Genomic DNA, 26,779 nt, shown 5'->3' with positions numbered 1-26,779 from the left:
CTGAAAGAGCTGTTGGATTTGATGACAAATGGGCCTGATCATTGCTACGTCCTTTTACTGTGATGTGACGAGAGAGTGATGATTGAGTAAATATCAAAGCACCCTGAGGAAGATTCTTGAAATGCTTAACAACATCTTCCTGTGATATAGGCTGGTTGTCGTCATAATATTTGACTACAGTTAGCCAGTCACTGAGTGTTAGATTGTGTCGTGCATGGGCTGGAGGCTGGGGTAATGCAGATGTCTTGGGTAAGTCTTTGACCTTGGGTTTCATAACATGAACATAGGGTTTATGGTTGTGACGAGGTTTACGCTTTGGGGGGTCTGCAGGTGCCATTGAAAAGCAGGAAAAATTATGCTCTGCTTAATTTTATTTATTACACATGAGCAGTAAAGGTTTAGCATCGGTTTGTGGCAGGGTCCCTAGTGAGCAAAGGCTCCGCATTACTCTATGTAGTATATATAATGATGCATAAGTCTATAAAGCTCTATGCATTATTCAATAGTAGATTTTGTGCATAAATACATAGGAACGAAGTTGGTTCCCACCATTTGTCATGCATTACGAGATCTTATGCATAGTCACCTTATGCATTATGAGCATTTCAACTGTAGTTAGTATAATAGAATATCGGAATCGGCCGAATATATTCTGCGCGCCACGAACTCCTATTATCGTCGCTGTTCCTACTAAGCCCGGAACCTGAATCATAAGATATAGCGCCACATATTTATAGGTGTGGAACCCGAGCTTGGCCCGAGTTGTACTCATGCCCGAGGCTCGGAGCCCCCTATAGAAGCTGAAGAATCATGCGAGAGGACGAAAAGTCAATAGTGGGGACCCTTGGGCGACAGGCGGAGGGGCGAGGACGAGTCTGAAATGGCCAGTCTGAGTGAGGGTCTGCGCAGAGCATCAGGTCTGTGTCCGCGACCAACTTGAAGCTTGAAATCTGGGTGCATTTGCAGGTAGCGGAGTTTGAAGTCTCCAGTGACTGCCAATCCCTTAGTACTACACCACCATCTGCTTCCCGCTGCTGTCATACGTACTACGTGGAGCGTTCCATAATATCTGTCCGAGTCATGGCGAAGCAGATGTGACACCGCATCAGGCCTCAGGGATGGATGAAATGATGCATCCGTCGTAATCGCGTTACTGCAGCTAGTAGTACATCTAGAGTCTAGACTAGCGATCCGTCTAATCGGGAACATGTACACCCGGAGTAGAAGAGGATCACTTGCGGCGAAATACAGCGTGCAGCAATGTCCAAATGTTGTACAGATAGATGTGCTGAATCCAAGAGCAGTAAGTGCATTCGAAGCAATAAAATATCAGCGCCACTTATCAGAATTTCTATTTGTTGATCAGACACGGCTCTCACTGGATAAAACTGGTTCACCCACTTCAAAAGAGCTATCCTCAAGAACACCCATGGAAGAGCTCAAAGTAGCAATGATAACATCATACCGTAACTCACAGTTGCGCCGCGTGTAGATCATGTGGAGTGTGCGCTATCACAAAACCGGTACACCTTTCAGTCAAACACAGCATATCAGTCCTTGCATGATCGACTTTTTCTCAAGCTCAACCTTACCATGACCATCTTTGAGATGGTGAGTACTCTTTCCTCCGGAGTGAGCCATCTGATATTGCGAGGCGGGTATGAACATCATACAAATCACGATGAAGATGGTAATACTGCCCTCGATGTAAAATGACCACCTATAGATCGTCCAGTTTTGGTCAATAGCAGGGAGATCGTTTCAAGTTCTCGCCTCCATGCAGCTTAACCACTGCATGCCTCGAAGATACTAGATGCAATTAAGGCCCCGATGCCAAAGCTGCTCTCATGGCAAGATCGTCCCGTTTGTACCATCCAGATAATACCGGAGCATAAGGATGCTTCGTTAGATATCGACAATGTTCGCTACACAGTTCGCACTCGCATCATAGATAACCACGATAACCGACATACGCGAGTTGAGTTTCCCTAATAGTCTCCTCTCGAGATCATCATGGGCATGACGACAGGGCACACTCAGGGTGGGCGATTCATCAATCACGTTCGCAACCTGTTTTACATAACAATCAAGAACAAACACCATTCAAGAGGATAAATACGCAACTGAAAATTCGTATTGCTGTTTGTGACGCCTGCGAAAATAAGCTAGTTGAGTGAGAAAATAGTGGTCTGGATTTACTGCAGCGGGGAGCCACGTCGAATGGCAGTGCATCATCTGACAGGTCATTGACAGCACATTCAATGATAAGAATAGCATCTACAGCAAGGCAGAAATATCAACGAGCAGTGATATCTTCTTCTGCATGGAACACGTACCATATCATATGGTAACCTACTGTGTAGGAACCACCGGGCCGTTAGTATACGCTACGGAGTGATCGCATGAATACGGATACTTATACTGTTCAGCACTTATCAAGAGATTAGAAAATACTTGTGGATAAATAGAAGCAGCGTGCAGGGACGACCGAGTGTGTGTTTCAAAACAATTGGCGGAAACACCTACTTGAAGAAACGTCGCAAGTCGAAACAAGGTTTGCGATTCACTTTAGGAGCAAATTACTACCTGAATCGAATAGCGGTTCAATGGATTCACTTAACTGGATGGCTTAGGCATTCTCCTGCTTGTTGTACAGCGATAAGTAGCAGTTACACTGAGGTACGAGCTCACGGGTATATTTCGTCTACCATATGATTCGTTTATGTAATTCCCCAGACCTGGTGGCGTAGTCAGCCAATTGAAATCGTTCATAGTTTACTAACTTATAATTGGACCGGCTGACATGCATAATCGGACCTGCTGTAGCACTGCATGTCCTGGAGCGGATGACCGTATTCATTACTTCACAAGATGAGGTAAAATGGGATCTGTCGCCAAACATCCACTTGTCAGAGTTGTCAAATCAAATACTTGGAAGGAAGACATTCACTTGTGCTTGTGCCAGTTGCCAATCTAGCTGACCTCGGTAACCTTCTCTGACTCTAAAACGCCAATCTCCACTAAGCCCATTGGCCCTAGTCAGCTAGGGCGACAAGCTGTCCGGTCGGAAGTATCAAAGGCAGTGTTTCATGTGACCATCGAAACGTCACACTTCAATTATTCAATGGTGTCATTCATACGCACGAATGACCATTGACCACGCTTATCATTCGAGGCGAAACCTAGAAGAAAATTAAGGAATTCTCAGTCCAGTTACGGCTGCGAGTTGATAATAAGATGATGTCATAAGGTTGAAAAGACGTTCTTCTTCGAAATTGAGCTGCAAGGTTCGTGCACAGGTTAGCACCACACTGACGACAGACGCCCTTATTTGTCGTATATTAAGTAGGTGCTTGACTAGAATGATCCCAGCGAACATGTTAGCCGACTTCTCGATGGTGACGATGACATGATGTTTTACCTATTGTGTAAACCCAAAATGATAAGGTGAGTGCAAGCAAGTTGCCGGCCAGTCACGTTTGGTGTGTTATTGTATGTCAAGCGAACATTCCTGCAGATCGGTTCGGTAACCTGGGCGGTTCAGGGTTATTCCCAAGATTGTTTTGTCTATTCGCATGCATGGTATTATGAGGGATACAGGAATGCCGCGGCTGGCAGACTGGACTGCGTCGACGGTAATTACATTGGAGGATGCAGTGTTAAACCAGTGCGAGTGTGTGAGCACACGTTGGTAATTATGACCCCATGCTCAGACAAGTTTCGAATAAGGTGTCAGACATAGGTCATGACCGGCGTATCGCAGCGGGTTCCTTGGCTTCTGGAAAACGAGAAGAGACTGTTTGAAATCGATAAGACTCTATATATAGACATAATTTTACGGTATATTGTGGAAACGTTATGGAGTCCGAATCCTTCGCAACAGCTTATATACTTCTCCGTCTGACTCACAGTCAACAAACAACCGGTCCTGCCCACTATATATCATGATTACTGGTTATTCTGTGGCCACTTTGGTGGTCTTTGTCATATCAATTGGGTTTGTGATATACCCAGTCTCTATACCCACCCCTCGACGAATACCCCGTATCCCAATAAATTTAACAACCGCCCCAATCATCGCAATTGCAATTCTATGGGCGGCACAATGTCTCGACCCAACAGTCATTCGCGACGGCATCGTTGGTACAGACGGCGTTAAACCCTACAACATTCTTATCCTCTTTTTCTCCCTTGCCTACATGGCCATCACCCTCGACATCACCGGTATCCTTCAGTCTGCAGCGTTCTGGGTCAGCAACAAAGGTGGTTCAAACGGCTGGAAACTCTACACCTACTTCTACATCATGCTTACCTTGCTGTCCATCTTGCTGGGAAATGATCCCGTCATCCTCTCTGGAACTGCGTTCCTGATTTATTACACAAAAGTCGCCGAGCTCAATCATATCTCATGGCTCATGTCCGAGTTTGCAGCAGCGAACACAGCGAGCATGGTGTTGTTTGTCGGGAATCCCACCAATGTGGGTCTTGATTTCGTGTTGTTGAACTCGAATTTAAATTTGACATTCCTGAATCGATAATCTTAGGTGGTAATCTGCGAAGGTTTCAACGTGAATAATGCTGCTTTCACAGCGTACACCATCCTTCCTTTCATTGCATGCAGCGTCTTCTGCTTCTTGGCTCTTGGCGGTCAATACCACAGTAAAAAATACGTCCCTCGCAAGTTGAACCACGCTGCTGACCTTGATGCCCGTTCGGTCCTCCTGGATCCGATCGGTGCCTGTGTCGGTAGTTTCATGCTTGCCTCGGCTCTCATTCTGTGCTTGGTAGTCAGCTTCTTCGGAATTGACGTGTGGAAGATCAGCTTGCCTTTTGCTGTGGCCAAGTTTATCTATGATGTTGCCTGGGATCACTACCGCTTTGTTCGGCAGCTACCGATGCTCGGGCGCGGGCAGAAAGGGCCGGAGGAAAATGCAATGCAGTTAGACGATGTTATGCTACAAGACGGGCAGACGATATCAGATAACAAGAGCCGCCATCGCCAGTCCGCCCCACTACCCACGACAGACAAGGTGAATTCTGATCCCGATTCCAATCGCACCTTTAGCAACAGGTCCCCTCAACCTTTATCCAAGACCTCTATCGCCTTGTGGCGCTCCAAGGGCATTGCGCTACACAAACGCCTGCACGCCCACTTTCCTACCTTTTTCACCGCGCTCCCAAGGCTCCCTTTCGCCCTCGTCCCATTTGCGTTCGCGCAGTTTATCTTGATTGAAGCCCTTTCGCACCAGGGTTGGATAGACGTCTTTGCGACATGGCTACTACGAGCCACTCATGGAGATATGTACCGCACCATTTGGTTGATCGGTGTTCTGGGAGTCATCCTGTGCAATGTCTCCGGGACAAACATTGGTGCAACGATTCTTCTCACCAAGGTCGTGAATGCGGCATCTCCTATGTTATCCGATCAGACCTTCCGCGCAGCTGCTATTGCCCTTGCTGTCGCGAGTAATATTGGGGCTGTATCGTTCACCTTCAGTGCAAGTCTCGCGGGGCTTCTATGGAGAGGCATCCTCAAACAAAAGGGCATCATCGTAAGCCAGGCGACGTTTGCATACTGGAATGCACTTCCGTTGGTGGTGATGACTGTTGTCGGACTTTCAGTAGTCTGTGCAGAGATGGCTGTTTTATACTAGGAGTGTTTTCCGGAAGGACCAGACACTGGTGCATTGTACAGCAAGCCCCTAAGTCCTAGGACTGCGCTCCGCGTGGCAGGGGTAAGTGGGCACGCTGCACGCCACACAAATGCTGTGGACAAGGAGTAGGTGACTTTCTTGGAACAGCATTATAAATAGCCAGATCTGAGCTATCAGAATACTCGAATGTCTTCTGGTATTTATTTTCCTTACTCAGTACTCAGTAGTCGTCTTCTGATGGCGTGCACGTTGACGCATCGCTTTTATGTATATTTATTACTCCGAAGTGCGCCACAGACATTCGAAGACTTGTACTACAGCTGGACAATCGTAATATATATTGTTTATCCATTGACAAGGTACGTTGACAATGACGACACCGATCCTTCCGGCGAATCTTGGTCTACTGGGCCTGTAGTTAGGCCATATACGGTGGAGTGGGGTTGGAGTGGGGTACCTCCTCGGATCCAGCGGTGGCACAGCCTGGTGGGTGTTTGCCACCATTTGCGTAGCTTAGTCAGCCTCAGAGTCGGGATCATTAGGTCGAGGCCACACCAGCTTCCGTCTGCCAGAGGCTACACTCGTGACCAACCCGTCTATGAGGCAAGCCATCGATAGACGGCCAGAGGCAGGCACATTGCTAGCTGCGCTAGTCCAACGGTGTAGCAGGAAGATGGTAATTCATTCCAGTTGAAGTTCTAGGTGACGTGACTAACACCACTTGGCAGTGCTTTTATGTACATTTATTAGTACGCCGAAGTGCGCTGGCACGTCAGACATTCGAAGGACACTGCAGCTGGACAATCGCAATCTATTGTTTACCCATTGACATAAGGTACGTTGACGACACCGATCCTTCTGGCGAATCTTGATCTACTGGGCGTGTAGTTAGGCCATGTACGGTGTAACAGGAAGATGGTAATTCCTTCCAGTTGAAGTTCTAGGTGACGTGACTGACATTCTTGACAGTATTAGTGGCACTAATGCCTCCTGCTGTGTTCATCCGCTTTCGTTTATGGTAGGTCATCTACAGTACAGCATTACGAATGCGAACGTAAAACTGGACAGGAATCTGTCCGAGTCATAGGGTTGCGCAGGTTCTGATTTCATATGCTGGCTGTGGGTCTGAGTCTGTAGCTGAAAGATCCTTCCTGGGTTGACGTTGATCGCCGGTCGCCATTATGTATATCTAGTTTGCTAGGATGGAATGAATTCGCGATTCCCTTACTCCTGCAGCACATCTTATACGGGGTAAAGATGTCGAGGACTAATAACCACAGAGCTTCCGTGATGTTTTCTTCTGGTCTTCACAGTACTCCGAGTCTGCACGGCAACTCGAGCGATAGGACCATGCCTCCTGCCATTCCTACACCTATGTGAGTGACCTCCATGCCTACATATCCAGCTACTTCAATCATTTCTAGCCACCGTCATGCAGCACCATCGGGACCCTGGCCGTGGGTGGACTTTGACACCGACTCAGACATTACGCTCAATCATGACAACACACCAGCCTCACCTGGCACAGCTGACCAGTCATGGCGCGGATACCCTGAGGCTCTCTTTGGAAATTGGAAGCCGGATCAAGTGAAGCGGAGCAAGATGCTTAGCAACTCTCCGGAGCTTGGCAAGTGCTCGGCGCACTGGTTGGATGTTCTAACGAACGGGGCTTTTACGATTCTGGATGAGGAGGGACAAGATCAAACAAGTACAATAGCACCTGAACGTATAAATGAGTTTTGGGCGCTGTTGCAGACGCCTGTGAGTTGCTCTCTTTTCGAGGTGTGTACGATGATTGACGCCTCTTCTATAGCGACCTGCGAACATCCGTGTTCGTGCATTGTTCGTAGATAATATTTCCTCGACTGTGTTGCGGATGCTTGGAACAAGGTAAATGGTTTCGTCGCTCGGTCACTTGTTTGACTGACAAGAATTATAGGTATAATATTGAACCATTCTTCTTTACTTCATCCGTAAATTGGATACCCTCGCATTACCAAGAGGAAGTTCGGTCGGGCAAGGGTGATCGTGCGTATTTGGCTCCACAGTTTGATGGTTCAAGGAGTCTTCACATTCTGATGCAGATATCACGATTACGCTTCAATTCATGCGGACGATGCAAAATCCAGTCACTCGACCATCAACACCAACAGCCGAAACACCGAGTTCATTGAGATCTATACCCTTACAGTACATATCGACGGGTAAGTCGTTCTCGCTCTTTCTGTAATCACTCCCAGCTAAGTGCTTCTTCAAGACGAACTTCAAGTCATTAATACACAAGCACCACTCGCTCTCAGATGTAAGTCCTGGTTAAAATCCCCATCTTTGTCTAGATCGATAGCTAAGTTACGTAGGTGGCAACATTGTTCTCCCCGACCTCCTCGCGATACATATGGTACGATCCGAGGAATCGAGCACGATCATATCATATCATCCAAGCTCTGGTTACCGTCGTCCTCCTGCAAAGCGGCTACACTCCATTGTCTACCGTGCGGGACAGAGTGTATATTGGCAGAAAATCTTCACCCAATCCAAGGACCCCACGTTTTTGTTGCTAGCTATCTTGTGGTATCCTCTCTATTCATGGGACCAGGCATTTGACGCGCTCTACACTCATATCAATTGGCTGGTGCGTCGCAGAAAACCAAGGCTTGTTCTTTTGGTTTCTTATCAAAGCCATTCAGGAATCTCAAGTGCTGTTGACTAATAAGATCGATCTGACTCGTGAACTTCATATCATACAAGCACACCTCCTAAACCATCAGTCACTTCTCCAAGACTTCCAGAAATCCGTCGAGTTCCTTCAAAAGACCCCGAATCCCGCTATGCACTCCGATAGCGAACGTGAGGACTCCATGAATCTCATGGAAAGGGAGTGTGGGAATCTACTCTCCGAGATTGCGAGATTGGAGAGCAGGCGATTGATGCAGATCAGTAGGCTGAAGAACGTGATGGACCTGGCGTTTGCGATTGTCAATATGGGGGACAGTAAGCATATGAGGGAACTGACGGAGGTCACCGTCCGAGATTCAGCTGCAATGAAACAGGTTTGTGTTTCGTTATTGTATTCACCATTATAGTTCTCAAGAATTGTCCGTTTAGATCTCCTACCTCACGATGATATTCCTTCCGGCTTCCTTCACTGCAGTACGTGCCAAGTATGCGAGAGTGATCTCGAAGTGCTAATTATCATTGTGCTTCGCTAGGGCGTGTTCGGGATGAATGTCAATGAAGTCACCGGGCAGCAAGGACAAGAGACGCTCGTCCATTACGTTGCGACGGCATTGGCGCTCACATGCGCTACTTCCTGGCTCATGGTGGCCTGTCATTCGCACAGTCCTTTTATTTCCGATGATAGCACTTTGGTGCAGCGTGTTATGTGGCCGATGTTTTATATCTTCAAGCAGTTCAAAGGCAAATGGAGAGGGAAATCACTAAAGAATTTTCAGGATATTGTTTGAGATGTTGGCGCACGGATGATATGGGGCATAGAATGATTTGGAGATGCGTATGCATCTGCATGCATGATGTCTCGACGTTCTTTTTTCCCGTAACCACCCCACTCCCGTCGTATCTCCTTCATACCAAACCATACTAATTAGAATACAATATACTTCAGATATTATCTACACAGCACAGGCACATTGGCATACATCGCACATCTTATTATATTATACCTCCATAATAGACGCTCAGCGCAATGTGGTACTCGTCAGGATTCAATGGAACAGGAGGCAGGTAAGCCCCGTCAGACGCCCTCCCACGTGTGACTGTCTTTGGCAATAGCGTTGCTCGCCTCGGACGTGCTCGTGGTGTAGTAAAGGTGATTCGCGCCTCACGGCGTCTGTCGAACTTTACAGAGGGTAAAGAGGATTCTAACGCCCATGATGTTATAGTTGTGGACATGTACAGCGACCCCATCGCGATCGTAGCGTTTTTTGAACTTCCATGACGTGGTGTAGAAATTGAAATGATGAGACATCCATTGGATTCAGTTTAGGCAGTTAGATTTGAGTTAGATGCCCACTTTGTTGGATCGTGTCAACTTTCGAGTGACCTCGTGCGCATTGGGGATTTGAAGGGAAAATATGTTTTGCAGTATGTACTATCTTTCCGATGGCCTCGCGAACGTTTAATTTGATTGATTTCGTCGTGACCTCCAAAGGTCTGGATTGGTTCCCTATGATAGGCTTGTGACCAGCCTGATTTATACAACACGGACAAGTCAAGTAGCCATAACATCTCAAAGACGTAGTCCAGATTGGTTACGAATCTGTCCGGTATAAGCATCAGTGGAGATACACCCGGATCATGTCGGTGCGCACCCGTTACCAGAGAACATGGGAAGATGTGATACTGTGATCATCTATGGACAAATAGGAGGAGCGCGAAAGCTCCGTCCTCAGCGGGCCAGTGAGTTCTTGAGCATGTCTGTCAAGCGTGCACGTAGTCACTATGTTGGACTGGAGCGCGTTCGAAGACACGTCAAAGGATCTATGACTGCGAGGGTTCCATCTGTGTTACGATTATATCATTGAATATTTATTCTTAGATCACTGTGACAAACGCACCCATTCTCTCACTGCAGACGCATGATCACGTAGTGGAAACAACAACTCCCACTGGGCTGACTTGGGGTGCGCCACTTGAAGCTTGAGGTTTGATTGGTCAGAGGTATGTCGCTTGTGGGGATCCAAGGCCGTCCATGGCAAAGACTGCTATAGACCTGGCCCAGGATTGAGGGAGACTCGGATATCTAGAGGCTACTTCAATCTGAACTTTGAAGATGAATCCTCCGACAAGACCGAAAAAGTTGGCAGCAGGGCTGGTAACAGGACCCACTAGTGTCACTGTGATTTAGCGCTTATAAGGTTCAGTCGTCTGAATTGCTACTGGATGAGAGTCACAGTACACTTCCCATGTTGTCTACCCAGATGAAATGCATCCGTGGATACACATCATGATGGAATGATGTCCCGACCTGATCAATGCCGTGACTTGCTTGCCGGGGTGTTACATAATCAAATTGAAGTCTTTTCAGAGTCCGGCTGAGCCGCTCAACATTCGTTCTTAACAACTTGCAAGACTGCAAACACAGATACACCCTCGAGCTCAGTTTGCCTGACTTGAATTATTAGAATAGACTGAGTGCTACTCTAATACTTGGTTTCAATCACTTTCAATGAACCCTTTCTTTGGTTAGACCTATTACTAGCGCATGCCCTCGGATAAGCTCGGCCGTCCCTTACATGCCTCATGCCATCATGCCAGCGCATCTCAGGGTCTCACGGAGTTTGATCGAGCCGAACCTCTTGATAGTACTATAGTATGCGGGCACATCTAAACCATTCACCGATTGGCATATGTGCCTTCAAAGTGGGCGTAGAATTGATTTCAATATTGGTCGAAAAAGGCAACGTGCATAAATTTACATCAAGGCGTCTATCCTGGTCAGCGTACAATGGCCAAGTCGAGAACGAACGCAGTGTAGCGCTGGTCCCTGGGCGCCCATGTCTACCATATATATACTCAACGTCCTCCTTCCTCACGACAATTCCTGCATGAACTAGTTCTATCCGCTAGGACACCATGACTCGAACACTGGCCGCCGCCTTTAGAGTGCGCCATGACGACTCGAAGGACTTGGACGTTGCTCTTCAAAACCTCAAGGATGGTAATATAGCCATGCCACCTGCGGTACCCGCACCACCGTAATTCTTTCCGCTTACTTTCCTCATGTTGTCGACTAATACTCACCACAGATATCGACATGCGGCACCATCGGGACCATGGCCATGGATGGACTTCGAAGTAGATTCTACGGCCTCTACGACTGCCATTGATCCATCCTGGCGGGGGTACCCTCAAAACCAGTTCGGGAACTGGACACCAGACCAAGTAGGCCGTAGCAAGATGATGGAGAAGTGTCAGGTGAATAAGACTAGCACCATTTACTGGATGGATGTGCGCAACAACGGGAGTTTTGCAAGCTCAGATATCGGAGGAAAGGGTAATATTACAGTAGTGGGACCTGAACATGAACCTGAGGATGGGTTTTGGGATATATTACAGGGGGAAGTGAGTCTCACCACCCTCGTATGCTAGTCAGGGCATAAGACAGTTTGTAGCGTCCAGACGATATCCGAGTGCGATCGATATTTGTAGACGACTTAACCCCGTCAGTCTTGCGCATGCTGGGCACAAGGTACGTGGCTTTTTTTCACTTATCTACTTGCTCTGAGGCTCCTCATACATACACAGATACAACATCGAACCATTTTTTTTCACATCCTCCATAAATTGGATACCCTCACGATACCAGGAAGCGCCTATCTATAACAAAGGAGATCGCAAGTTCAAATCTTCCATTTTGCGTTCCATGCTGATATTGTGCTATAGACATTACTGTTACCCTGCCATTTGTACGAACGCTGCGCAAAGATTTTCGATCAACACCCACCTCTCTAACATTACCATCGAACTCCAGGAGTAAGTGACTCATCATCTGTCGTAGTCATCCTATTCACATTCAGCAGATGCTCAGATCAACACCCAGGCTCCTTTCCCTATGAGTGGTATGTGCATAAAGGTCCTTATATTCATATTCCAACGTCCTTCCTAGATGGCAACATGCTTTTTATCGACCTCCTCGCAATTCACATGGTCCGCGGCGTAAAGACGAGCACCGTCATCTCCTACCATCCCGAGTCTACGTGGTGTCGGACATCCGCGAAGCGCCTCTACTCGCTCATGCAGCTCGTGGGGGCCAGTGTGTACTGGCAAAAACTATTCGACAAGTCAAAAGACCCGACTTTCCTCTTCCTCGCGATTTTGTGGTATGCATTATATGCATGGGATGAGTCCTTTGAGCTGTTGTACAAGCATCTTAGTGAACTGGTGTGCCATCTTCGTGCAGAGTAGAAGTGGCGTGTTACTAAAGAACATTCAGGAGTCGAGAGTACTCCAAACGAATAACATGGAGCTCACGCGCGAACTTCATATCCTCCAGGCGCATCTCTTACAGTATCAATCACTGCTTCATAACTTTGAGGTATCAGTACAATTTATCGCGAAGACCCACAATCCGGCCATGGACTCTAGTAACTTCTCCCCTGAAGAGCGCAAAGAGTCAAAGAAACTTATGGAGATGGAGTCTCAAAATCTACTCAGCGAAATAGATCGTCTAGAAAGGCGACGTGCGATGCTGGGAAACCGACTGAAGAATGTGATGGACCTTGCTTTCGCAACTGTCAATATCTACGACAGTAGACAAACGCGAGAACTGACAGAGGCGACGGTCAGAGACTCGGCAGCTATGAAACAGGTACTTTTCTTGTCTGAAACTAAAGTGACTTATTGGACAACAACAAACTTTTAGATCTCATACCTCACGATGGTCTTCCTGCCGGCCAGCTTCTTAGCCGTAAGCACGGATGTTCTTTAGTGCGAAACCTATCTGACCCCATATACTCTCAGTCTGTGTTCGGAATGAACGTCGTAGAGTTCAATTCAGGATCTCTACAGACGCTCGGTCGCTACGTCGAGGTCACCGTTTCGCTCACGCTCTTCACAATTTACATCGTCGTCACGCTTCAGACGTATAGCTCATTCCACGACCACAATGCTCCATTCCTGAGACGTGCAGTGTGGCCAATTCTTACTTTATGGAAGATCATGCATAGTAAGAGAAGGGAGAAGACGAGGAAAGACATGGTGTGAGCCTTGAGGATATTCGAGGATTCACGTCGCACGATATATATACATTTTACGAGCTACGTATCTGTTGTAACGACTGCTGACACCATGTACTGTGTGACTGTCCATGTGGACATCAGATTATCTTCCAAATTCCAATGTGTTCGTGTACATTTTTGGTCCATCCCATCGATAAGCTGTTTGCATTAATATTGTCACTACAATCTGAATTCGCCCACAATCTTAATCTCTCCAAACACCATGGCCACACCATCAGATGCCAAACCAACCTACATCTACAAGCTCATTCCAACATCAGCAGCCCCACCTGATCCCCTTCCTGAACGGCTTCCCGTGAGCGACCTTGACCAGACAGATGGCTTCATCCACCTCTCCACCGCACACCAGGTCCCAAACACACTCAACTGGTTCTTCAAAGACCACGCCCAAGTTTACATACTCCGCATCCCTTACGACCCTGTCGATGAGAATATCAAGTGGGAAGATCCAAAGGCAGAGGTGTGCGGTCCGCGCGGAGGGGAGGGCATGTTTCCACACCTCTACAACGGGTTTAAGCTGGGCAAGGACGAGGTAGAGAGCGTGCAGTTATGGGAGAATGGGCCTGGTGGATGGGACTCGGTTCTGCAGGCAGCAGAGGCATGGCTCGTTTACTGATTGATGCATGTGTGAGTTCTTCTGCGTGATGTCGGACTAGTGGCGATGATGAGCTGAAACTTGGAATTGAGGTAGTGTTTGCGGGATTATAGCTATAGTGTGCATATCCGGAAATCCGTTCTTGCTCCAAGACCTTCAACAGGCTGTAGTAGGTAGTCTATTATGTAACGAGGCACGAGCGGAGGAATAGAGTTTGGTCTTCGAGCGAACGTCGGACGTGGCATTACGCTTCTTGTCTCCGTGCCACAACAATCGTTCGCACTCAGAAGTATCGTCTTGCTCGTTTTTATTTCTTCTCACCTATTACCTACACCAAACAACTCTCTAGCATATTCTAATTTACATGGCAGACCCATCGTTAGAAGTCTGTCCCGACTTCGACGGTCCAGTGTACGCAAATATCTGCGGCGACATACAAAGAGCAACCGGCCAAACCCAAGAAGCCGTCGTCACATGTCTCATTCAATCATGGACCGATGGTCACAACCAGAGAGTCAATGACTGGAACCTAGTCAGGGAGCAGGAAGCGGCTGAGGCTGCAGAAGTCGAGCAAGCACGTGCAGCCCAGGAAGAGGAGGCTCGCATACAACGAGAAGTGGAAGCTGAGAAGGAGAAAGCGGAGGTCGAGAAAAAGAAACCAAAGATGAACAGCTTCGACGAGACTGTTTCAGTAGGAGACTCCATCTTCCCGCGTCCTTCCCAATATGCAACCCAAAAGCTTAACAATTTCGATTATATAGAGCTATGGTATTTTTCCCTGGATGGCTGCAAGGAGGTGCTATGCACTGCGCGATCAGTCGCGGACGACTTCGGCCTCACCAGGGTTGACGACCAGTTAACGATCCGCCCGGCCTACGCTTTCAAAGCTTCGAAGTCAGCCATTGCAGATCACGACCTCCCATTCCTGACTTTCCTCCGCGCAAAGAATTTATTCCTAATGCAACTCAGTAAAGCCAAATGGCCACAGAGCCACATTGATGCTCTTTCCCTCTTTTTCTGGCATCTCGAGAACCACCCCATTCGCAACAACAGTGAAATCGGAGACACGGTCATCCTCCATTACGCCTCACGTGTCTGTTTAGATTGGCACGACCGTCTCAAACGAGACGAAGGTTTCAACATCGCTATCATCAATGAAACCCTCCTTTGTGCGATCAACGAGGAGCTCTGGGACAGAATCCGCTCTAAAACGTTAACTGCGGTACGTCTATCCTCTAATTAGTCGTGTAATTCAACAACTCACAAACTCTTTCATTTATTACATTTGCGCAAACTCTCTTTGCAATAACAAACAAACCTCCTCCCCGCACTTTGCTCACGCGGATGCCCACGAATCACTCTCGTGGATGCCCATACCCACTCACACGGATGCCTGTACCCTTGCTTACACGGATGCCCGTACCCTTCTTAACACGGTGTCTTCTTAGATAGATGATCTATAGATAAACACCTACAAAATCAAAAATCTCCACGGTCAGTGATTCAGACAAATACCAATGACTGATAATGTGGTTGTTCGTGGGTGGCTGTTTACACTTCCCCAAGCTATGTTCAGACAAAAGTACTTCCTGTGAGGTCAGTAGCAATACCAGTCAATCCAACAGTATGGACGCAATAGAAAATAAAATAAACAGAATGTAGTCAGCCCAACAGTATGGTACTGATAAAAAAAAGAAATAGATTGATAAGAGAAACCCTTCCTTCAGTAACAATGCTTCTTGTAATAAATTTACTACAGAAAGTCGTGCGAAATTATAGCAATCACCCCCTCAGCACAAACAGGTAGAAACAAAGGTCAGGACTAATCAGTGATCAGTAGAACTCTTAGTTCACCATTGAACCTGCTGCCAAGGAACTCACGATGAGTATTAAACAGAATCAGGAACGGACGTCCTTGGATTTCAGTACCAAGTCCCCTATTCAACAACTAAAGTCTAGCAGACAAAGAAAACCCTGGCTCAGTATCACTACTCAGATGAGTGAGGTCAAGCGTCACTATCAACTTCTGAAGTCTTCCCACTAAGCCGGTGCTTAGATGGACGTAAAGACAACACAAAGATCTTGAAACAAATTCAGACAATAACACTGAGACGTGAATGAACTGAACAGAAAAAGAGACAAATGAAAAGAAACAAACAAACAAAGAAACAGAAAAAGAAAGAGAGAAAGAAGAAAGAAAAGAAAAGAAAAGAAAAGAAAGAGACTAGAGGTTCACCAGTAGAAAATCAAAGAAAAAGTTTGCTCACTGTTGAGCACAGTGAGCTCAAGATATTTCACAGTTGTTGACGATGAGCTAAAGGTGTTGCTGGATGTTGCTTACAATGACCTCTCAGTTAGTTGCTTAACAGCTCTTGTCACTGTTGTTGATACTGATCACACTTCACACTCAAATTTATTTTGTGGGGCTTAAAAGTTCCCTATATGCATTTTTTTATTGGCAAAAAGTGGGGTCTTATATAGATAAATTATGGTGGCTGTGTTACTATTTCCCACGTTCTAAGGGGAATAGGCTTAGTCAGATTGTACCAATACTATTTACTGTAGTCATGTGCTTTATAATTTGTGTCATCAAGCTTTAGTCATCTCAAAAGGTTGCTTTGTCATGATTTGGTTTAGGGTCATAGGTCACCTGACTGTTAGAGTCATATAACTTAGTATCATGTGACAAATATTAAGTAACAGACTGATTATGTTATTTGTTGGTGTCTTGTTATGATGTTACTTTATTGACCGTAGAAATGACGCGAGCCATGTATTTAGAGTGTTAAGAAAGTTCCCACAAGGCAAATTATGCAAGAACTATTTTACACTGTTACTTGACATGTGTGGGATTCAGTCTGAGCCATTGTTATTGCTGACTAAGCAGAATTTACCGCAAAATTAAATATACAAGAATATTCAGCCTATCTGAGTCTGTCTGAGAAATGAAAATACTATCTGAACTGCAGTCTGAACCATAAAGTAAAGGAAGATTGTTCATAATGATTTCTAGGGTATCGGGCTCGTGAGAGAGCATTAGTCATCCATGCACCGAACCAGTTTGGTGCAGGTCAACGGATGCCCGTACTCTTGCTTACACGGACGTTTACACCTCACCATGACGATCGTCTACTCCCCGGCCACACATATGTCACAACATTTCCCCATTAGCCCAAGACAAGTGACTACCCACCTCCCCAGTCCCAAAACCGCAAGGCTAGTTATGGAGACCAACACCGCGATTCACGTCGAGACAATCACGAGTACAACCGCTGCAGCTCACGTTCACGTTCCCCACGCCGTTCAGGCAACGACAACCAAAAGTTGTCTCCGGACAACTCCAAGAGCCGCAACTCCCACAGAAAGGATTTTTCCCAGAGCGCAGGCACCCACGGCCAATCAGCCTGCACCGTTTGCCTCGGCCGCTTCTCCCACGACATACAGCGTTGCGAATCCACAACGCTGTGGGACGGAAACCCATCATACTGTCGCAAGACGCAGGACAACCGCCTCGTCAATCCCCAGGGAAACCCTCTGTGTTTCAAATGGCAGCGCCCCAATGGCTGCCATGCCGGGAACCACGAGTTCCACCACGAGTGCTCTGGATGCGGAAGCAAAGAGCACGGCGCTCAAAGCTGTCCTCGAGGAGAGAAAGTACAAGGCTCGCACGCCGTACAAACCTGAAGGATGGACCCTGCTCCTCACGGAGACAGGGCTTCTTAGTAGATATCATCATATTCCAGAGTGCCTGGTGTCAGGTTTTTCCGGAGGTATTCCCCCGATTAAATGTACCTACAAACCCCCCAATAATCCCTCCATCGAAGAGCATGTCGAGGCCTTCTGGAATATTGTCAATATTGAATTCGAAAAGGGGCGTTTCCTTGGACCCTTCACCGCCCAGGATCTTGAATCGGCTATCGGCCATTTTCAGACTGCCCCACTTTCCCTTGTACCTAAGCCTGGAAAACCAGGCAAATATCGCCTTATACAGAACTTATCATTCCCTCACAACCCTTCTCGAACTATCAGCTCTATTAATTCAAGGGTCGACTCTGACCTATTCCCATGTACATACGGCACCTTTTCGACCGTCTGCCTCACCATTTGGCGCTTACCCCCAGGTTCCCAGGGCGCGGTGCGAGATGTCGCAGAAGCCTACCGCACCGTCCCTCTCCACCATTCCCAATGGGCAGCTCTGGCCATCCAACTCCCGGGCAACGACGCCTTTGCAATCGATACTGCCCTGTGCTTCGGCTTTGGCCCATCAGCCGGCATCTACGGCAACATCAGCGACGCCGGCCTTGACATACTCCGCGCGAAAGGCATCGGCCCAGCTTCCAAGTGGGTCGATGACCATCTTTTCCTACGGATCAAACATGAGTACCTGGAAGAATATAATAACAGACGCGCTCACTGGGCAAGAGAGATCGCCAAGAACGGAAATGTTATCATTAGTGGGGGCCACAAGTGGTACAAGGGCGCCACAATGCCTAACAACTGTAGTGAGGAGTTTGATGAAGACGCATCCGCACCAATTCGAGACTTATCGCACCGTTCTCCCCGTTCGCCGGAAGACGCGACATTCACCTACTGCATGGACGACATCGACCACTTCTCCTTGATACTGGGAATCCCCTGGGAACTGTCGAAAGACAGACCCTTCAGCCCCAGCCCATTGTTCACCGGCTTTATCTGGAACGTCGCAGCGCGCACTGTGGAGCTCTCCACCAAGAAGAGAGAGAAATATGTTCTCGCCATCTCCACCTGGCAATCGAGGCGTACTCACTTTCTTCAAGAAGTACAGAAGCTCTACGGAAAATTACTACACGCGGCCCACATTATCCCCGCCGGCCGAGCTTACCTCACCAACCTTGAGGCAATGTTGGGCATGTTCAGCGACCGCCCTTTCCTCCCACGCACCCCTCCTCGCAACACCCCAGACGACATCCACTGGTGGAAAGACACCCTTGGCAATGCACTCTTATCCTGCCCAATTCCCGGACCCTGCATCATACATGACTTCCATGCCTATTCGGACGCTAGCTCTGGTCATGGGATCAGCATCTTCATCAATGGGCACTGGAGAGCCTGGGACCTTATACCAGGTTGGAAGAGAGACGGTCGCGACATCGGCTGGGCTGAAAGTGTTGGCTTCGAGCTCCTCGTCCGCTCAATCGTCAATGCTCAAGCCTCCGGAATTCATTTCAAGGTATTCGGAGACAACATGGGCATTGTCGAGGGATGGTGGACAGGCCGCAGCAGGAACCGCGCCTCAAACGAAGTCTTCAAGCGCGTTCATCAAGTCATCTCTAGTGCCAAGTGCACAGTTCTTACTAGATACGTACCAAGCAAAGACAATCCAGCCGACGGCCCGTCTCGCGGAGTCTACCCTCCCATTAGCCTCCTACTGCCCCCAGTTGACATCCCAACGGAGCTGCACCCTTTCATCAAAGAGGTCACCGAATCCATCGCGTCCTCCAGAACGCGAGAGCGCAACCCCACCAGCCAACCGTTTCACCCAATGGGCAGAAGCCGCACCGAACCAGAGCTCCACCGTCGCGTGCTCATCAACCACGAGTTCGAACACTGCGGCGAAGAATTATTCAAAGCGTCGCAAGACTAGTAAGTCTGACGCAAAGTCTGGCCTCCAACTAACGCCATCCACTCACCCCAATCACAGCCTATAATATGACCCTCACCCCCCTCCCATCCTCACTGCGCCCTCACTGCCCGGCCAAAGAAAGGTTATACCTTTGGAACCCGTCATCATCTCGCACTGCCCGCGACGAAAAGGGCAAGATCGTGCCCCTACTCCCTGCAGACCTCCAACGCATCCGCGATACCATGATCCACGCTTACACGGAAGCCACCCGCGAGACATATGGATCAGGTTTACTAACCTTCCACATCTTCTGCGACAGCAAAAGCATCCCCGAGAACCAGCGTGCACCCGCAAGCCACATCTTAGTATCCTCCTTTATCACATCTATGGCCGGCCACTATTCAGCCAAAACGATAACTAACTACGTTTGTGGCGTCCGCGCATGGCACATTCTGCACGGACTAAGCTGGTCCCTCAACAAAATGGAAATAGAAACACTCCTCAAAGCATCCATCTCCCTCGCTCCAGCATCTTCGAGGAGAAGTAAGCGAGAACCGTACACCATTGAGTTAATGGCTGCCATCCGCCAACACCTAGACCTCCTCAACCCTCTTGACGCAGCCGTGTTCGCTTGTCTCACCACAACCTTCTTCGCTACAGCTCGAGCCGGGGAATTTACAGTCCCTCGTCTTGATGCCTTCGACCCGCTGATCCACGTGAAACTCTCTAACGTCAAAGACACCCGTGACCGGCAGAATCTCCCAATGAAGAACTTCTTCCTCCCTCGAACAAAAAGTGCGCCGGAAGGAGAAGAAGTGTCTTGGGCCAAGCAAGACGGCCCAACAGACCCGGAAGAAGCATTAGCCAATCACATTCGCGTCAATGACCCCCCTCACAACGGCGCTCTCTTCGCATATTGACACAACGATTCACATCGGCCGCTGACAAAAACTAAGTTCCTGCAGCGCCTAACATCTGCAACTAAAGCTGCCGGTCTTCAACCTGTGCAAGGTCATGGCATTAGTGCTGCCGTGGTCCGGTTCGGTCCGGTTCGGAGGGTCCTAGACGAGAACCAAGAACCGGACCATCGGTTCGGTTCTACAAAATGTCCGAACCCAGAACCGAACCATAGAGAACCGTTCTCTATGGTCCGGTTCGGTTTTTTGGGGGTCCGAACCCAAACCGAACCAAAAAAAAAACTGTAAGAGCACGCAAAAAAACATTGACAAAGTACTAAGTAGTATACATGTTGAGTAACTAATCTAATAACATGGCTGCTCCCCCCCAATTACCATGCGCGAGAGGTATCAGGAGAGTGATTGTGATAACGAGGGGTTGACACAACCAGAAATAGGAAAGCGGCAGCGAAGGATGGCGATCATGAGCATGGGTCGAGGATGGCGGCGAGCAGCAGCAGGAGATGGCAGTGAGCAGCAGCGTGAGATGGTGGCGAGCGCGGGTACCATATACAAATAATAAATTTATTAGACACTGAAACAATAAAACACCATGACGCACCTTTGCAGCTGAGAGAACTCCCCATCTAGAGTCGAGTCTACATGCGCTGCGCGTTTGCGCATGGTGCTGGTGGCATTGGATGTGCTAAGCGGGAGGATGCTGAAGGTAGTGAGAGGGCGCTGAACTTGTCAACTTGATGGCGGGAGGGCTCCAAAGGTAGCGAGAGGGTGCCAAAGGAAGTGAGAGGGTACTGGGAGTTGGGTTGGCACGAGAGGTTCGATCCAAAATATGATGCGACCGGTGGGAACGTTACACATACTTGAGCTCCACAAAGCATGCCAGAGAGAACTCACTGAGTAGCCCAAAACTCGAATGAGACCATTGCGCCACCAAGAGCTACATTCCAGAAAACGGGACCAACTTTCCCGGTGGTGTTGTCAACATGTGGCGTGTCCCGTACATGGGTGGCGTGTCCCGTACATGGAGTGCCAACTTGTTGGCCTAGCAGAGCGCATTCAGTTGTGAGAATATGCAATGAGACATGCATATCAATTCACCTTTGGATCCGAAAGTAGGTCATCGAGGCAGGCTGTGAGAGACGGAGGGTGAGAGACAGCGGGGTGAGAGACAGCGGGGTGAGAGACAGCGGGGTGAGAGACAGTGGGCGAGAGCAGCCAGCGGGTGTGTGAGACAGTGAGCAAGAGACAGTGGGTGAGTGAGACACGGCGAGCGAGCCAGCAAAAGCCAGCCAGAAAGAACAGCAAGCGAGTGAGAGGGGATGCGGTGAGGTGGCGGGCATCAACATAGGCGCAGGTGGTGTGGCGTGTGATGGGTCGTGCGCTGGTAGCGATGGGTGCTGGCCCTCGAGGGAGCCATCAGCATTCAGAGCACAAATACACACCTCTGCAGCATAGCGCAAGACACAATCCCTCCAAAATCCACCGTCCTCAATGAATAGAACCTCCTGTTATAGAGGTGAGCGGGTGAGAGACTTGAGAGTTTAATTAGTTAGTGCTTACCTTCGAAAAGGCTAAATGTAGCTTGATTAATCAACAACGTGAATCCCGAAGACGACAGTTGTCGAAGTGGAAGTGGATAAGGGTTCAGAATGGTTCGGGAAGGCCGAACCAGAACTGGACCGTTTGGGAAGATCTAGAACCGAGAACCGTTTTCCGGTCCGGTTCTGGCTGGCGCGAGAACCATGGACCGAACCGCGGAGAACCGGACCAAAAGTCCGGTTCGAACCATGGTTCTGGACCGGACCGCGGCAGCACTACATGGCATAAGGATTGGATCCACGTTGGAGTATCTTCTAAGGAATGTCCCCTTCGACGTCGTAAAAGTGAAAGGGCGTTGGGCAAGCGACACTTTTCTCGTGTACTTACGCCGTCATGCACAAATCCTAGCTCCTTACATGCAGGCCGCGCCCGCGCTGCAAGAGCAATTCTTGTGTCACACTGTCAATCTCCCTCCAGTTCGCTAGAGCCGGCAGACACTTACTTTGTGGTGAGTTCCCTCCTCCTAATAGTATGGGGTATCCGAGCCTCGCTGGATGCGTCGTCGGGCCTCCTAATCATTGGGAATCGCAGCTCACCTCTATTTCAGGTTAGCACCTCGGGGCCGGATGACGCTGCGCGTCCTCGCCCGAAAACTATCATTACACCTTCGTTGTAAATCCTTCGTTTAGTTTAGTCTAATACATCGTCACCAGTGAACATACTTTCAAACGTTCACCATCCTTCTCAAGATACGTCTGAGTGAACCTCAAAGACTTCAAATGAAGATGATTCAATCCAGACCATGAATTCACACGAACTTCACATGCGTGCCTTTACGGCACATTTACTTTTGAATCTGCCGTGCCAGCCTGAGGTCATGTTCAAACATCATCATATGTCACTCGAACTGAATTCCGAACACTTTGTATCCTCGTTCATGATCAACATACTATGAGTATCTGCCTGTCTACAGGCCCTAGAGCAAGCCCCGACCCCGTCTTGTCAAGTTTGATCCACCCTCTATACTCTGCACTACCATGTCAAGGCTGGGTCAAGCACTACGCATACCACGGCAAGTTCTCCCAAGAATCTTCACCGTCTCTGTACCACGTCAACCTCCGCGTTTACCTATGCCACATCACAGCTACCACATGCTGCGTCTAACCTGAAGTACCCTGTGCGTCAGCACTTCAACTGTCCGTGTAACTGAGGTATATTTTCGATCTGTCATAATAATTGTCATTCTAACAGTTTCTCCTTTTATCCTAACAGAATCAGACGTGACGTGTTTGCCTGGGTGTCATTACTTGTGACGAACCTAGTATGAGGCGGTCCCACGTCCACCGTCCACAGACACCCAGGGCTGGTAACCTTTGTGGTGGCCAGCTCAAGCATATCGACTGTGGCGTCACATCAATGTTGTATACTGTCGTTGTTGCTGATCCAAGGGCCAGTGATTTCAAAAGGCTCGTCAGTGCCGCGCCAGGACCGCATCGAGATAATTACGCCCTTTACCGAAGGAAAATGCAGACGAACACCATCCTGCTCTAGTATAGCTATCTGCTTAATGTTTGATCGTGTTCAACACAGTCCCAGAGAATGTTACAGATGTAGATGCTGCAGCAACGCAGGTCGACCACACTGTAATTATTCGTCCTCAAGCTACATCAATGCTACACAAGGACAAGCGACTAGGTATATCAAGTCATCAGCAACATTTGCACTTTCGATAATCTCTCAAACTCAAGCTCAGTGGACCACAAGCAACACTAGGCACATCCGATAATTTTTAGATAAGTTCAAACTTCCACGTTGCTCGAGCAGTACAAAAATTTGCCTAAAAACAACTGTACTGATTGGCGAACTAGGTATTGCACCATCAATCATGATACAAAAGCGAAAGCAGAAACATGGCTCACTGTCGCGACGTGCCGCTCGGGCTGCCGGCTCAATTTTCAACTAACTCTACGTACTCGCAGTGGTAACCTCTCTAAGTCGCGCAGGTGAGTCATGTGGTTGAATCCTGGTTGCACAGCGACCTGCTCAGACTCACGCCATTTTCGCGACAAATCAAGTCAAGGGTAATGCAGCACTCGGCAGTGGTATTGCAGCGTTGACCCTGGGTCAAACATGCACTGATAGACATAGATACTGTCAAAGCAACAACAACGGCGAGGAGGGAGAAACGCATTTTCTGTGCGAAGTGATATGGAATATTCTGAGGGTGATCTCGGATATCTCTAAGGATGAAAACACTATAGGAGGACGGCCAGCTGTCACATACTGATGGACACGATTCTGGTCTATGTGGCAGAATTTGTTATTGCTATCGGATAGCAGAAACTTTGGTAGAACCTGCAGATGTGAAACATTGTAGCATAACCCAATCTGTCGGTCATCGCTTCATCATTTGAACTTGCAGTGACCCTGCGCAGTGACGAAACACATCTAATAAAGAAGTATAAGATATGCGTACATAGAATAAATGCGCAGCCCGAGTGCATGCGGCGCGTGACGGGAGCTTTCCACAACGTGAGGTGCAGTAAGGAGTGTGCATGGTGTATGCGGTACAGGAATACGTCAGAGGTATGAGAACACGCGTGGCATGTGTGAGGTATAAGCGTGTGTGGTGCGGTGTCTGCTACTTGAGATGTGCAAGTCATGCTAAGCTTGTTATGGAAGTCTCTGCAACGATCAACCGAGCCGTTCCGAATCTAAAAAGAGGTGCACACGGGGTTCAAATCCAGATCCGAATCCCTATAACTCCAATTCGAAATTAAGCGAATTCTGATCTGAGCCCATGGCTCTTGCATACTCGAATAACCTGGAAGAGTAAGGATAAAACAAATCAACATCGCGCGCGAGATGGAATCCGACATCCAACGCAACGCAACCCTTCGTGCGCACATACCTACTCACGTATACAGATAAGCGACCATACCCTCCCTCCTCCAAAACCCCAAACCCTACTCCCTGGCCCTCGCAATCTTCTGTGCAAGGTCTTCATGTGCACCGTGCCCGCTCGAGTCCGCAAAAGAGGAGGAACGCGTCATACAGGTCAGAGTAGTCAGTTTGGATGGGGATGTAATGCACCCAGGGAGCGATGCGGTGGGTAAACCTTTTTGGTTGGGGTTATTGATTTTGGATTGGGCGAGGGATTTTGTGGGGTGGAAAAAGGGAGGAAAGAAAACGTTGAGAAGAATTAAAACACGACAAGAAAGGACACGCACCATTCAGGATACATCGTAGACTTGAACTGGACCAAATTACTTGTCACCAGCCTCTTGGACCGAGTCGACCAGCCGTTCACACCTAGCAACGCAACGAAAAGGAAAAGAAAGAAGATGACTACACCATCAAGGACATACTTGCACCACCCAGCCTCTGATGAATCCCCGTAGTCAACCCCCTCCAAAGTAACCTCTCCTCCTCCTTCTCCATTCGCGCTTTCTCCAGCTCCCCTTCTTCCACGGCTTCAACATCCTCCACCCAACTCAACATAATCGGGACCTTGATATCAACATGCAATGTACTGCTGCGGTAGCTGAACTGTTGGATCGGGAAGGGTATGCGACAGGGCTGGGGCCGCAACTCTGGAACTGGCCGTGCTGGGCAAGGTGGGAAAAACGCGTGCAGGGTCCATGTAGAGGAGGTGGTCGTGAATGAATGTTTTGAGTTTTGAAGTATGGAGAGGGGGAAGGGGGTGGGCTGCGCACGATGCTGGCATGCGTGCATTCAGCCGCGGATGTAGGACGGTGGGTCTTGGGATTGGAGGTCGAGTGCGGTTTGAGTGAGTGTGAGAAGTAGATATGGCAAGAGGGAGGGACATACACTTACCCTTTTCCCAGCATCAACAACCTTGCTCCTCATGCCATGGGTGACGATGGGTTATTATGAGGGCTAATACAACTCTCAACAGCGGCAACTCGTCTTACACGTTCATCAACTCTAGGAGTTGAGGACACCATGAGCACAGCTGAATGCTCTTATTCAGAAAGTCGACACGGAGAATCAAATTCTCGATAAGATTGAGCATTATCATCAGTGAATCGATGAACATATTATAATACCATAATTGACTATATATGGTTAAAAATCACAACAATCTTCATAAAGGTGGCGGTGAGAGTTACATAGAGATGTTTGACCTTACATAGGAACGATGAATTTCCAAGCCGGCCAACCAAGTCCTCCCATGCCTAATGTACTGTCTTCTACTTGAATTGTCATGTGACGGAAAGCTGTAACTCGAGCCAATAAAGTGAAACACAGGTCTATAAGTGTCAGGATACTGCACAAGTCGCCACCAACCATTGGCACGAAGTTCTTCCATCACGGGACAATCAAGTAAAAAAAATCGCCCAGTACAAAAGCTGCAACTCTTGTTGCTGATTACGTTGATGCGGAGTCCTGCGTCTAGCTAACATCACCTTCATCACCAATATACTGTATAGATACGCACTTAGGTTCGTCACACCGTCACACGCCTGGCGAATCGAACCTAATTTGTGACATGGAGTAAAAACATAAAAAAATAACTAGTGCAGCCAAAAGTCCTTGTACTGAGCATCAGGTAACCGACCCGAAAAAAATAAATCCTTAGAAAGCTTTATCTAGCATAAAATTCGCATAAAAACTATCAGAATTGTACCCCACATGAGAAACTTTTGAATACCTGGACTTACTTTGATGGAATCTGCCAAATGCATAATTGT

General features: G+C 48.2%; 6 protein-coding genes across 6 annotated transcripts; 4 read left to right on the top strand and 2 right to left on the bottom strand.

The window, feature by feature from the left end:
* Nucleotides 1–3,944: 3,944 nt before the first annotated feature.
* F5147DRAFT_778076 (uncharacterized protein) lies at nt 3,945–5,654 on the top strand (the record flags this gene model as incomplete). Its single annotated transcript, XM_041442077.1, has 2 exons — nt 3,945–4,478; nt 4,545–5,654. 2 exons carry the CDS (start codon nt 3,945–3,947, stop codon nt 5,652–5,654), a joined length of 1,644 nt encoding a protein of 547 aa, XP_041288501.1.
* A 1,389-nt stretch (nt 5,655–7,043) lies between these two features.
* Nucleotides 7,044–13,376, top strand: F5147DRAFT_583613 (uncharacterized protein; the record flags this gene model as incomplete). Its single annotated transcript, XM_041431735.1, has 18 exons — nt 7,044–7,436; nt 7,468–7,544; nt 7,594–7,682; nt 7,739–7,858; nt 7,900–7,960; nt 8,004–8,286; nt 8,342–8,704; nt 8,760–8,804; nt 8,864–9,112; nt 9,956–10,176; nt 11,420–11,735; nt 11,786–11,862; nt 11,919–12,031; nt 12,057–12,146; nt 12,214–12,554; nt 12,607–12,981; nt 13,036–13,080; nt 13,134–13,376. 18 exons carry the CDS (start codon nt 7,044–7,046, stop codon nt 13,374–13,376), a joined length of 3,501 nt encoding a protein of 1,166 aa, XP_041288500.1.
* Nucleotides 13,377–13,529: 153 nt separating this feature from the next.
* On the top strand, nt 13,530–14,457 carry F5147DRAFT_715367 (uncharacterized protein). The gene has a single exon (XM_041438537.1). It carries the CDS (start codon nt 13,614–13,616, stop codon nt 14,025–14,027), a length of 414 nt encoding a protein of 137 aa, XP_041288499.1. The 5' UTR covers nt 13,530–13,613; the 3' UTR covers nt 14,028–14,457.
* F5147DRAFT_816726 (uncharacterized protein) lies at nt 14,176–15,249 on the top strand (the record flags this gene model as incomplete). Its single annotated transcript, XM_041443581.1, has 1 exon — nt 14,176–15,249. Exon 1 carries the CDS (start codon nt 14,371–14,373, stop codon nt 15,247–15,249), a length of 879 nt encoding a protein of 292 aa, XP_041288498.1. The 5' UTR covers nt 14,176–14,370.
* A 6,356-nt stretch (nt 15,250–21,605) lies between these two features.
* On the bottom strand, nt 21,606–21,940 carry F5147DRAFT_715365 (uncharacterized protein). The gene is made up of 2 exons (XM_041438536.1): nt 21,712–21,940; nt 21,606–21,681 (listed from the first exon to the last, which is right to left on the bottom strand). The coding sequence occupies exons 1-2, from the start codon at nt 21,869–21,871 to the stop codon at nt 21,620–21,622; spliced, it is 222 nt and encodes a 73-aa protein (XP_041288497.1). The 5' UTR covers nt 21,872–21,940; the 3' UTR covers nt 21,606–21,619.
* A 2,957-nt stretch (nt 21,941–24,897) lies between these two features.
* Nucleotides 24,898–26,065, bottom strand: F5147DRAFT_370773 (uncharacterized protein). The gene is made up of 3 exons (XM_041429423.1): nt 25,433–26,065; nt 25,295–25,376; nt 24,898–25,182 (listed from the first exon to the last, which is right to left on the bottom strand). Exons 1-3 carry the CDS (start codon nt 25,797–25,799, stop codon nt 25,068–25,070), a joined length of 564 nt encoding a protein of 187 aa, XP_041288496.1. The 5' UTR covers nt 25,800–26,065; the 3' UTR covers nt 24,898–25,067.
* Nucleotides 26,066–26,779: the final 714 nt, after the last annotated feature.

Source organism: Suillus discolor (assembly GCF_016758755.1).
Source record: "Suillus discolor strain FC423 chromosome Unknown F5147scaffold_66, whole genome shotgun sequence".
Classification (NCBI taxonomy): domain Eukaryota; kingdom Fungi; phylum Basidiomycota; class Agaricomycetes; order Boletales; family Suillaceae; genus Suillus; species Suillus discolor.
The sequence above is the reverse complement of the archived record's forward strand: the minus strand, read 5'-3'. Positions and strand labels throughout refer to the sequence as shown.

What these genes read in the sequence shown, in the direction of transcription:
- F5147DRAFT_715367 (XM_041438537.1), top strand. Translation starts at nt 13,614, where the DNA reads ATGGCCACACCATCAGATGCCAAACCAACCTACATCTACAAGCTCATT.
- F5147DRAFT_715365 (XM_041438536.1), bottom strand. Translation starts at nt 21,871, where the DNA reads ATGTTGATGCCCGCCACCTCACCGCATCCCCTCTCACTCGCTTGCTGT. An exon ending in CCCACTGTCTCTCACCCCGC is followed by an intron (nt 21,682 to 21,711) that starts TGTCTCTCACCC and finishes CTCTCACCCCGC; the next exon opens with TGTCTCTCACCCTCCGTCTC.
- F5147DRAFT_370773 (XM_041429423.1), bottom strand. Translation starts at nt 25,799, where the DNA reads ATGCACGCATGCCAGCATCGTGCGCAGCCCACCCCCTTCCCCCTCTCC. An exon ending in TCAGAGGCTGGGTGGTGCAA is followed by an intron (nt 25,377 to 25,432) that starts GTATGTCCTTGA and finishes TTGCGTTGCTAG; the next exon opens with GTGTGAACGGCTGGTCGACT. An exon ending in TCTACGATGTATCCTGAATG is followed by an intron (nt 25,183 to 25,294) that starts GTGCGTGTCCTT and finishes CCAACCAAAAAG; the next exon opens with GTTTACCCACCGCATCGCTC.